Below are 13866 nucleotides of genomic sequence, written 5' to 3' on the forward strand. Positions count from 1 at the left end.
GAGGTATTTTGACTTTATCAATATCGGTATTAGAACTTTATACATTGTACTTTTTACATATAATCAATGGAAACGACATTGTCGCGGAGCATTTAATATTGGCAGCGATACCCTTCCATAATTCAGAAGTCGGATTATATATCTGACAATTCAAAAACGTAATTGCATTACAAGCCATACCTGGCCTTTCTAAGTGATCTGTCAAGCTCAAAACGTCCGAAAATCCAGAAAATAGTCGCAATTTTGAGTTCTAAAGATATACATGTATAGTTTGATAAATACTAAATTCATCAAGTATGACTGGACATTTTGTACGTTCATTGTTCCTGATTGGCAGAATCTATACGAATTCCAGTCTTATTTCTACGAGTACAAACTATCCCCTGGACTGATATATCTAAATATTTATCAGGCCTGGAACAAAGGATATTAAACACAATATTCTTGTTTTAGAAATACAATTTTATTGAAAACAAAACTATGATTGGCAAGACTACTTCCCCGAAAAGATATGTTTAGAAAATATATTCACCATTTTGTATAGTTAACATCTGCGATACCCATTACAGGGTATTATATCATGTACAATATACTTCATGTTAGGTTTTTATTAATGCAATATGCATAATCGTATTAGCTTAGGTTTGTACAAGTCCTTATGAATCCGTTTTCTTTATTGACACGGTTGGTCCAGAACAGTAGGACGTTAAAGCCTATTTTATTCACCCCTAAACGCCATTTGAACAGAATGTTTCTTTTATTTTAAATCAAAGAATGTATAAATCAACTTGTAATGAAATGTGGTTTTATGGCACGTCAGCACCAACCGGGCTATATTGCGCCAAACATATGGTGAATATTTCAAGACAGGCTAAATTATATCACAGAAAAAGTTATATGCATAAATAGAAACAATATCACAGTAGTAACTAAAATTAAAGTAAAATAAATCTTTTTATGCATATTAATATTTAAAATACCAAAATGGAATGATAATATATACAATTAAAATTTATGATAAAATCCTGTCTCTTTTAAAAAGTCTAACACTTTATTAAATAAACCCGGTTGGGCAAACAGATATAAATCAACTTGGGCTAATCACACCAATGCTTTAAAAAAGAAAGCGATAATAGAGCGCAAAGCCATTGACAACAAGAACAGCATCAATTTAAATCATATAATCATTAGGAACACAAATATTCAACCAACCGATTGTGTTAGAAGCATTGGTATATATTTTGACTCAGCACTAAATACGTAGGCAAAAAAAGCAAACTGGAAAGATTCGACCATTTATAGACCTTGATACCGGAGAATTACTGATTAATGCTTTTATGTCATCTTTTGATTACTCGTTATTAAACCCCATTGATCAACTACAAAAAAAATTCAGAATGAAGGTGCTAGAATTGGGACCAGGACTAAAGTATCGAAGAATCATATTATGCGCGTTTTAAAAGATCTAGAAGACTGATATACGCCATGACAAAGACGTCTACTAAAAAAAATCAATCACTATCTTTATATTTTAAAATCCACGACCTATTAAATTTCTCTAGAAGAGTGGACAAAGCTTCTGACACAAAAGAAACAGCCGCAGCCCCAGGATGCATTGCAGCTTCTACCACTTTGGACGCTACAGTCTTGATTATCTCGTCACCTTCTTCAACTTCTTTCTTGGTTTCTCGGCATGGATTTCTTTGATTGATGTCTACCATTTTCCCAATAGTTTCAACTAACTTTAATATTGTTTTCGACCGAGAGTCATCACTGTCGCTGCCATCGACTATCTTCTGTTGCAGTGTTTCGAGTTTCTTTTCCAATTTTATTTTCTTATTGTCTTCCAGTAGCCGAGATCTATTTTCTTCCAATTGTTTAAGTTTGTCTTCGTCCTTCTGCCTTTGGTCTCCCTTAGTGATACGCTGCTCGTCCTCTTCTTTCATCTTTTGAGTTAGACATTGTTTTTTTTCTTCAATTTCGTTTAACTGCCGGTCATTTTCATCAATCGTCTTTTGTAGTTCTTGAGTTAACTTCAGAAATCGCTCTCCATCCGTTCCTTTCAAATTTTCTTTTGCTTCTTCTAAAATTTGCTGTTGTTCTTGCCAGAGTTCTGTTTGCGTGCATTCCTTTTCACTTCGAATTTCTTTTGTTCTAACCTCTAGAACTTCAGTAGCTTTTTGATACGCGTCGTTCGTGTAGTAACCTCCCTCGTTTTCACCAATAGTTTTATAGATTAAGTCCAGAATACCGTCAACATCTTCTCGCAGTTCATTTTTATCTGCCTTGTTGTTGATAAACGCGAACCTGTTATTGCACCGTTCCAGTAGATTCTGCAAGACAGGTGATGAATTCTTAATGAAATTATTGAGTGATTTAGAAGCACCCAAATCATCCTTGCGAGTAAAAACGATGATGACGTGCTGTATAACCTGTTCGCCAAACATCTCCTGCAAAATCGCCACAGAATCGGCTTCTTCTTGCGTAAATCGTACGGCGATGGAAATGACAAAGATAAAAATATGGGGACCTGGTTCTAGTAGACCGATACTGCGTAAAATTTCCTTAATGGTTTGTTCGTTAGGATCTCTCGTGTCGAAAAGCCCCGGTGAGTCAACGACAAATAAGGTGATTTTCTTGTCTAGTTGCCTTTCTGCAAACTGACATCGTTTAGTAACTGAATCTGACCTAGTTTCAGACACGAAAACCTCCTCATTAATAAGATTATTACCAAGATGGCTTTTTCCTGTTCCAATTTTTCCAACAAGCACTATTCGTAGCTTGCCTGAAAAACATCAAGTAAAATGAACGACTTTAATTCGGATAATCGGTAACTAGCTTTTTTTGTAACAGTAATCATTAATTGTAGAGTAGGAACCAGGCTATTTTAAAGTTCAGCCGTTTGACTTCCTACAGACTACGAACAACAATTTTATACCCATACTTGATTGTTATGCCACGTTTGACACAGCAACGCCAGGAGTCATTCTTATTTATATGGTTAAAACATAAACATACAGTGTACGCAATAAATGATGAAATGAGATTTAAGGTCCTACTTTTCTGCAGAACATATTTTCAGTTGCATAAATATGAGGGAGTAACTTTGTAGAGACCACTATGATTATTTATTGCACACTGGAACTTTTACTTGCTAATTGTAAGGGGGGGGGGGCATCTAATTTTGAAGGCGAAAGACGGTACTATTACAACTTAACATAATAAAGGCCAAATGCTTTAAAGATGTCTTGAAATAGTCTCGCATACATAACAGCTTTTTTATGATTACATAATGATAATAACGACAATATGACACACAATGAAGTTTTGATTGGCACCTTCGAGTAAACACAATCGGGCGGCCAAATGTGTGCAACTTGGATTTGACTTTAACAATTCTAACGACGCCTACTTTATTCACCATGATTTTTACTACTCCAGCCATTACGGTGAGCATTTTGCACAAGACTGACAGTCTTACTACACTGTCGTGGCACTCAAATACAACATACTTCTAGAAGTTCTATGCTTGAGCAGTTCATCACGTCATGTGATCAGCTGTGATCGACAGAAATTGGTATATATATTTTAAGTGCGAAACATAAATACAAATCTATTTTTAAACATACATTATATAAGAGATAAATCTGCCCATTGCAGGACTTCCTGAAATGTTATATAAACTATTAATTAGACATTTATTAACATGAAAAGACCTTAATCAACTCTCGATACCATAAAATTCCCTGGATTTTCGCTGGATTTGAATCCGATCTGCTGCTCAACGCTCGTTCATTTTTAAATCCCAAAATGGATAATCGAGACTATTTTTATTATCGCTAATATCTCGGTTCAGAGTTGAGCAATGTAACTGAAATTTGCAGCATAATTCACTTACACTATCTAGTTTTTAACTATTATAATGAAACCTGCTAGCTTATTTTCTAATCTTCAATAATGTATCCTTAATTAAAACCATGAAATGATACATACCTTTAGGAGCGAGCAGATATTTACCACACCTGTAATAAAACATACGAGGGGAAGTCAATAAGTTCATAGAAGTGAGTATTAATACACCCTTGAAGAAATCATCGTTGATGTCATTATTGAGATAGACAAGACATAAACAACCCTTCCCGATCATTTACTTAAGATTTACAGCCTGTTGAACACAGGTACCCTCCTGCAATCATGGAAAGTTCTAAAACTGAGCATCGTGCGGTTATCAAGTTTCTCAAGAAAGAAGATGTGAATGCGACCGAAATACATAAACGTATGGTCAATGTGTATGGGAAGGAAGCCCCTCAATATTCTATTGTTGCAAAATGGTCAGCTGAGTCTAAGCGGGGTCGCAGCTACTTGGACGATGACCCACGGCCAAGAAGGCCTGTTGAAGCCATTACAGATGATGGTTGCATGGATACAGGGCTTAATCATGTCCGATCATAAGCACTCTTCTGCACCATAGAAGTTCAGAACTCAGCCTTCTGCTGGCAAGATCATGGCGACCATTTTCTGGGATTCGGGGCGTGATACTTATAGACACCGCCTAAAACTACAATAACAGGAGCCTACTATGCTTTTTTGTTGAAGCAATTGAGAGCGGCGATCAAAAAGAAGAGGTGCGGCATATTAACTGCTGGAGTTATGCTTCTTCATGACAACGCTCCAATGCAAAAGAGTCATATTGCACAGACTGCACTTCAACAATGTGGCTTTGAACAACTTATTCTATCTGTTTCGCAATTTGAAATCACACTTGCGTGGTACAAGATTTGGCGATGGTGATGAACTCAAGGCAGCTACTGAGGCGTGGCAGAGGGGGCAGTCAGAAGACAAATGAAATGAAATGAAATGGGGTTTAACGTCCTACTGTTTTGCTCCTAAACTGGGCTAATGAAGACGGGCATACGCCATACAGTGTGCTATGAGGGAAATTTTGCCCGGGCAGCGGCGCTACGGCGTTCTCTTATATCGAATTCCAACTGCCAAGGGATCTTTTACGTGCACGCCAATTTGTACACGGGACCTTGGTTTTTCGTCCCATCCGAACGACTAGACAGCTGCATCACTGACAAGGGGAACCACGCCGGAAAATCGGGATGAACTTTCTCGGCCAATGCAGAGATCGAACACCCGACCTCTAGGCTAGCGAGCCAGCGTCTTACCCACTTAGCCACGTGATCCCCACAGTCAGAAGGCATTACCGCAAAGCATACACAATCTCAAAGACAAATGGGCAAAGTGCATCGAGGTCCAGGGAGATTATATTGAAAAATAAAATCAATATCACAACCACTGGCTTCTGTTTTATATCCACTTCTATGAACTTATTGACTTCCCCTCCAATTCAAGTTTTCTTGGAGGCGAGTAAGACGTTGACTCAACCTGGAACTCACGCGTTCGATCCTAGTGTTGGACAATGTTACGGCTTGGTTCCCACTTGTTAGTGGTGCAAGCGTCAAGGTCTGGTAAGGGACAACGTACAGTCATTCGGATGGTATGGTAAACAAAAGTCCAGTATACACACTGGCGGTCACGTAAAAGAAACCATGACAATGTATTTCGTATACCCGTCTTTATTAGCGAGGTCAGTGCAAAACAGTGGGACGTTAACCCATATTCCATTTCATTTTCATAGGAAGTGTTTTTTAATAAGCACAGAAAAGATTAACCAAAAGAACTGCCGTGTCATTTTAATGTACCATTAGAACGTATTTTGGTTTCAAGTGGTGGTGCAGTTAGGACTATAGAATGTCGTAGGTTTGATTCACGGTACGAGTCTACATTTTTCAAGATATTTCAAACTGTGTTCTCATGTGTACGGCTCATGGGCTGAAACTGAATGTCGTTTTGATGAATGTGCACGCAATATGCATATTCCAACCGAGGAGAATATAAAACAGACACGCAAAATCACATTGAACAAAAAAGCACAGACACATATCTTAGGTTAAACGTGACAAGACATTAAACTCTGTTTCGGTGTAAGATACAATATTACTTACTTATTTTCTAATTCGCTTGTTCTTTTTTTTTGAGCCCGAATCACTTTCTTGTCTTTGGGTGGCAAAAATGTTTTACCTGAAATACGTAGACATCCTCAAGATTTACAATAGAACACAACATTGTGAAATAAATGGGGTTTTACACTTGCCAAACATTGTAGCTATGTTTGCTGGGTTACTATAACTAGGATGTCTAGGGATAGATCCCAGCCGAGAAGGTTCTTGGGTTTTTCATGTGATTTTTCCACGTCTTTACATTGGCGTGCCTTTATCCGGAGCGATTTGTTTAGACTTGTAACATTTCCAGTCAAATTTAATGTGCATTTCAGTATGGTTTGTAGTTGCCACTTGTGTAATAGTCATTCACAATAGTTTTGTCAAGAGCTATATACATAATACATATATTATGTGTGTAGTCACGATATTTTTTAATGTTCTAAAATTAAAATATTGAAGATCTTAAATTATTGGGATCACCCGACAGAGCGGAACGCTACTGTACCAATCGCACATAATATTTAAAGTCAAAACAAAGTGCAAGTTTATTCAGACAACTAGTGGTACCAATCCCATATATGAAACACAGTCAACCTATATACATACTTAAAACATCAGAGAACAGTTTAATGCATTTAAATTTCTATATCTATATCTAACCACACATTCATGAACTTCCATGAACCCACTTGTTTCCAAGTTGTTTGGGATTACATCAACAAACACTGAAGGAAACAATCGCACTTGGAAATTACAGTCTGTCAGTAAGATTTTCATAAAACCAGTGAAGTAGAAAGTAGGACATCAAACTGTACCCTTATACATTTTACAAATAACAATATACTAACTATTCCAGCCCCTACATAAAAATAACAGTTTATGTACAATTCGTACGGATAACTCAATAATAAATACATATTACACATTTCCCAAATAGTTACTTAAAGGACAATATTGGTGTCAGCCATTATCACGAGAAAACGAATAAAAAAGGAAAATATCCGCGTATTACCATGTATTATTAAGTATAAAATGAATAAAAACAAAGGCTATTTTACGGAGCTACGAAGCCCCTTAAGCGCACAATTCCACTCTTATATAATTATTGTGTTTAAACGAAATGTTAATTCGTTTATAACAAAATATTAATTCGTTATAACGAAATATCAATTCGTTATAACGAAATATTAAATCGTTATAACGAAATATTAATTCATTTAAAGTAATATTATTCGTTATAACGAATTAATCATTCGTTATAACGAAATAGTAATTCGCTTAAACGAATTAATTATTTCGTTATAACGAATTAGTATTTCGTTATAATGAAATGAAATGTTGTTTAACGGCACGTCAGCTCCAACCGGGCTATATTGCGCCAAACATATGCTGAATCTAACGAGACAAATTAAAACGATGTCACATAAATGAATTTATATATGTAAATAAAAACAAATATCACAGAAAATATAATTAAAAATAAACATAACAAATCTTTTACATATATAAATATTTAAAACGATATACATGATTAAATATATACAATTAAAATTGAGAATAAAAGTTTGTCTCTTTTAAAAATGTTAGTACTTTATCATATAGCTCCGGTTGAGCAAATAGCTGGCGTATTGACTGGCAACGGTAATATTTAGTTCTAATATACTTGAGATGATTGCACTCAATCAAGATGTGTTTTACTGTCAAAGGAACATGACAGTGAACACATTCTGGTTGAGGCTCTCGCTTCAAAATGAAAATATGAGTTAAAAAGGTATGACCAATACGAGAGCGACACAAAACAACTTCATCCCTCCTGTTGGTTCTATTGGAGTTTGGCCAGTCTCCTAAGAGAGACTTAATGTGATGAAGTTTGTTTGTGTCTGCAAGATCCCAAGACCGTTGCCAGAAGTCATATATAAATAATGTAATGGACGTTTTAAAATCAGTGAAAGGTAAAAGAAATTGTGATATGGGAAGATCTAAAGCAGACTTGGCAGCTAAGTCTGCTTGATCATTCAGTTTAATATCAACATGACTGGGGAGCCAGCAAAAGACGGTTAAACTCGTGTGATAGTAGCAGACGATAAATGTCTGCTACTGAAGGGTGTACAAGCTGCTTATTGTTTATTGCCTGTAAAGAGGACAAAGAATCAGTAAATATAATGTGTTTTAAAGATGAAGAGGATTTGATATACTCCAAAGCCTGAAAGATGGCCTGGAGTTCAGCAGTAAGACAAAACAAAAGAAATCACAGAAATATATTTATATCCATAAATAAAAACAAATATCACAGATAATATATAAAATTAAAAATAAATATCAAATACTTTATGAATATAAACAATTAAAAAGAAAGAAGATAGGATACATATATACAGTTAAAACTTATAATAAAATTTTGTCTCTTTTAAAAAGTTTAGTATCTCACAATATAGCTCCGGTTGAGCAAATAAATGATGTAATGTCTGGCAACGGTAATAGTTAGATCTAATATTTCCAAGATACTTGCACTCGATCAAAATGTGCTTCACCGTCAAAGGAACATGACAGTGTTCACATTCTGGTTGAGGCTCTCGTTTCAAGATGAAAAAGTGAGTTAAAAAAGTATGACCAATGCGAGAGCGACACAAAACAACTTCATCCCTCCTGTTGGTTCTATAGGAGCTTGGCCAATCTCCTAAAAGAGGCTTGATATGATGACGTTTATTTGTGCCTGCAAGATCCCAAGACCGTTGCCAGCGGTCATAAATAAAATGATTTATACATGATTTAAAATCTTTATATGGTATTAAAAAGGGTGATTGGGGAAGATCTAAAGCAGCTTTGGCAGCAAAGTCTGCTTGAACATTCCCCCTTATATCAACGTGACTGGGGAGCCAGCAAAAGACAATGCCCTTGCTGCTCAACTCGTAAGATAGTAGCAGACGATAAACATCTGCTACCAATGGGTGTTCAAGCTGTTTATTGTTAATTGCTTGAAGCGAGGACAGAGAATCAGTAAAGATGATGTGCTGTAGTAAATGTGATGATTGAATGAACTCCAAAGCCTGACGAATGGCCTGGAGCTCAGCTGTAAATATTGAAGCAGCAGGTGGAAGACACACAGAAATGGTCCCAGTTGGCGTCACTGTAGCCGAAGCCACCCGATCACCATCTTTAGAACCATCTGTGTAAATAGGAGCATAATCACCATATTTAGACCTTAGCTCTCTAAAAAGAGATTGGAACACCGTCGAGCTAGTATCTCTCTTCTTATGTTGAGTCAGATCGAAATCGATCTTTGGGAGAGATATAGCCCACGGCGGAGACCTAAAGAAAGGGGTATTCGCAATACTGTCAAGGCTGATACCAGCCTCCGACATGAGGGGTTGTATGCGAATACCAAATGATGGAATAACCTTAGTCTTTCGCAGATATAAATGTTCATGATAAGGTCTAAATATGGTATTATATGAAATATGATTTGGAAGTGATGCAATTTTCGTAGCAAACTGCAGGGCAAGTTTATCACGTCTGTTGTGCAATGAGAGCTCGTGCGCCTCGACGTATAAACTTTCCACTGGAGATGTACGAAATGCTCCTAAACTGATTCTAAGTCCCTGGTTGTGTATGGTGTCGAGCTCTTTGAGATAGGACTCGCGGGCAGACCCATACACAATACACCCATAATCGAGTTTTGATCTTATTAATGCTCGATATAATCTGAGCAAGACCTTGCGGTCTGCTCACCAGTCAGTATTTGATAGGACTCTCAATATGTTGAGGGCTTTCAGACATTTCTTTTTTAGGTTTTTAATGTGGGGGATAAATGATAATTTCTTATCAAATATCAGTCCCAGAAATATGGTTTCATCCACAACTGGAAGGCGGTTGCCATCCAAGAAAAGTTCTGGATCAGGATGCAAACCTCGTTTCTGACAGAAATGCATGCAGACAGTCTTGGATTTCGAAAAACGAAATCCATTTTCGGTTGCCCATTGTTGAAGTGAATTCAAACAAAGCTGCAACTTCCGTTCGATTATCCGCATGTCTGTAGAACCATAGCACATCTGAAAGTCATCAACATAGAGAGCCCCGTTTGTACCTGGTTTAAGGCACGCTGGGATAGTATTAATTTTTATCGCAAAAAGAGTTGGAGATAAAATACGTCCCTGTGGAACCCCCATTTCCTGAGGAAATGGGTCAGAGAAGATTGATCCCAGTCGTACCTTAAATGACCTATCTTCCAGGAAATTTTTAATGAAGATAGGTAAGCGACCTCGTAGGCCTAGGTTATGGAGGTCGCGCATGATACCGTGTTTCCATGTAGTATCATAAGCTTTCTCCAGATCAAAAAATATTGCGACTAAATGTTGCTTCTGGATGAAAGCGTCCCTGACAAACGTTTCAAATCTAACGAGATGATCAAGAGTGCTCCTTTGGGACCGAAATCCACATTGGAGGTCAGTTATAAGGTTGTTGGACTCAAGGTACCAAACAAGCTTCGATTGATCAATCTCTCCATGGTTTTGCAAATACAGCTAGTGAAACGGTGAAACTTTCGATAAATCCTTAGAGGGACTCTCAATCAAGAGAAACCTCGGCCAAGATTTCAATACCTTATTTGAAATATTAAATATATTAGAAACGTCCTCTGAATTAGGACGTTTCTTGTTTTGATTTTTATTTATTGGGGTTGGGGGACTGGGGAATCCATGGAGTATTATTTTTTTTATATTTCACCCCTTGTCGTCCCCCAGGTTACTGCCCTGCCTACCAGGGGGGGGGGGACTAGCACGGGTCACCAGTGCAATTCGGATAAGGGAAGATCTAAGGCAGACTTGGCAGCCAAATCTGCTTGGTCGTTCCCTGTTTTATCCATTCGACTGGGGAGCCAGCAAAGGACAATCCTACTAATGGGTGATCAAGCTGTTTGTTTTTTATTGCTTGTAATGATGACAAAGAATCAGTAAAAATGATATATTTTAAAATAGATGATGGTTGAAGGAACTCTAAAGCCTGAATACTGGTCTGGAGTTTAGCTGTAAAGATGGAAGCAGCAGATGGAAGGCGGACAGAAATGGTTTCAGATCGTGTCCCGGTAGCCGAAGCTACCCGATCATCATCTTTCGAACCATCTGTATATATTGGAGCACAATCACCATATTTAGACCTTAGCTCTCGAAACAGACTGGAAAACCGTCGAGCTAGTATCTCTCTTCTTATGTTGAGAAAGATCGAAATCGATCTTTGGGGGAGATATAGCCCACGGTGGAGCCCTAAAGAAAGGGGTATTCGCAATACTGACAAAAGGGGTTGTATGCGAATACCAAATGGTGGAATAATTTTAGTCTTGAACAGATATAAATGCTCATGATAGGGTCTAAAAATGGTGTTAAATGAAATATGGTTTGGTAAAGGTTTTTATTATCGTAGCATACTGCAGTGCCAGTTTATCTCGTCTGTTGTGTAGTGAGGGCTCATGCGCCTCGACGTATAAACTGTCCACTGGAGATGTACGAAATGCTCTATATTATTATACCAACAGAAATATTGTGACCATACAACTGTTTTAAAGATACTTCTGTAGCATATGCAGTGAAATGAAATGGGGTTTGAGGTCCCACTGTTCTGTAGTATGGCCTACTCTTATATCGAAAGGATAATTTTAAAGTATTATTTATATACATGCCAATATATACACAGGACCTTGGTTCTTTGTCTCATCCGAATGACTATACATTTTTATCAGCCAGGCCCCTTAGTTCTGTACGACTGACAAGAGGGAACCACATCAGATAATCCTTATTAACTTCCTTGGCTGAGCGATCGTGACTCCCATATGCAGTGAAAGTTACTGTATTGTCCTGTAACCTGTAGTTAACATACAATCAATAATTACTTTTGCATGATTTACAGTACTTTGATAAGTATTTTGATGTAATGAATAGACGGAGTAAATTTGTGCCAGAAATCAAGGAAGCTATAAGCATCAAGTTGTATTTTACATACACGCCAATGTGTACTAGGGGCCTGGGTATTGATATCAGCATGCACCCATCATAGCCAACGCCTACGAACATCCAGACATCGAATTCAGCGCACAGTGTGTTAAAAAGAGATAACAAAAACAACTTAGCCTATGTGCACTAATGAATGATGGGTGAAACGCATGGCTCTTGACCTTACTACTGGACACAAACACTGAGAGCCTTGCCAAAGGGCCCCCTTTTCTTACTGGACACAGAGGGTCCCTTTTCTTGAAAGTGGGGCACTTCAACTGGATTTGGTGCTTCCTTTCAGTTTAATTTTTGGAGATTTTCACTAAATTCGTTTATTTCACTTTCCAATATATTTATATGACAAATCGCCCCAGGGAGGTTCTCACAAGATATTTGAATTGAGATTTTGGGGCATTACATCCACTCCACACAAATTAAGTCATTTCAGGACTATCATATAACTCTATTTCATTTCAATAGTCAGTTTGTGCGTAGAAGAGGTCTTTAGTAGTGGGAGGAAACTGGAGTACCCGGATAAAACCCACAAGGCTGGACAAACAACCCTAATCCTTGCCACGTACGAGCGGGAAATCGAAACCAGGCCACTTGAATTATGATCCAATGCACAGACTTTAACTATTCAGTCACACCCCCCCCCCCCTTTTCAATTCTGAAAATTTGATAATAAAAGTCAAGATTTCTTGCCTTTTATTCAGAGATCTTGTGATAATTTCAGTCCATAAAGTATAACTCAAATTATAAATCGAAACCACGCCTGTTGACTCAATGACAGACCTTATGATAGAGCACGCACGTGCTAACAATTCGATGTCTGGATGTTCGTAAGCGTTGGCTATGATGGGTGTATACTGATATCCATATCCAGGTCCCTAGTACACATTGGCGTGTATGTAGAATAACTCTTACAGTTGAAATTTCATATAAGAGATGTCGTAGTGCTGCTGTCAGAGCTTAATTTCCCTTCTTGCATACTGCATTCATTATCCCAGTCGGAGCAGAACAGTAGGACGTTAAACCCCAATTTCATTTCATTTCAGTGCGTTTCACTGTCAGATCCCGACTAAGATTGTGTCGACCCCTGCACGTTTTTTTCCCACCCGAAAGAATTCCCCCTCCCCCGGTACTTTCAAGACCAGCAACAGGATTTCGAAAAAGAATAGGCGGGACCGCCGCTGTCCGTGAACTCTTTGGTGAAAATTAAAATTGACTTGGGTGAAAATTATAAAAAAACAAATTATATTAAAATTGACTTGGGTGGAAATTATAAAAAAAACTATATTACAAATGGCTTGGGTGGAAATTAAAATTGACTTGGGTGAAAACTATAAAAAGAAACAAATTATATTAAAATTTAAAAAAACCAAATAATATTACAATTGACTTGGGTGGATATTAAAATTGACTGGGGGGGAAATTATATAAGAGATGTGGTAGTGCCGCTGTCAGAGCAAAATTTCCCTTCTGGGATACTGCATTCATTAGCCCAGTCCTTGTAGGACGTTAAACCCTCATTTCATTTCAATGCGTTTCACTGTCAGATCCCGACTAAGATTGTGTCGACCCCCTGCACGTTTATTTTCCCACCCAAAAGACCCCCCCCCCCACTTCCTCCGGTACTGTCAAGACCAGGAACGGAATTTCGAAAAGAATACGCGGGACCGTCGCTGTCCGGGCAAAATGGCCCATCATTATATTACAAATGACTTGGGTGAAAATTAAAAAAAATAAATTATATTACAAATAGCTTGGATTAAAATTGACTTGGGTGAAAATTAAAATTGACTTGGGTGAAAATTATAAAAAAAACAAATTATATTAAAATTGACTTGGGTGGAAATTATAAAAAAAATTATATT

At 37.5% G+C, this 13866-nt stretch overlaps 1 protein-coding gene across 1 annotated transcript; it reads right to left on the reverse strand.

Annotated features, from left to right (window-relative positions):
* Positions 1–492: 492 nt before the first annotated feature.
* Positions 493–6097, reverse strand: LOC130012932 (GTPase IMAP family member 7-like; the record flags this gene model as incomplete). The annotated part of the gene is made up of 3 exons (XM_056101113.1): positions 493–2785; positions 3994–4022; positions 6012–6097. Coding segments are annotated over 3 exons (1389 nt in total), but the record flags the coding sequence as incomplete, so codon positions are not given.
* Positions 6098–13866: the final 7769 nt, after the last annotated feature.

Source organism: Patella vulgata, chromosome 1 (assembly GCF_932274485.2).
Source record: "Patella vulgata chromosome 1, xgPatVulg1.2, whole genome shotgun sequence".
NCBI lineage: Eukaryota > Metazoa > Mollusca > Gastropoda > Patellidae > Patella > Patella vulgata.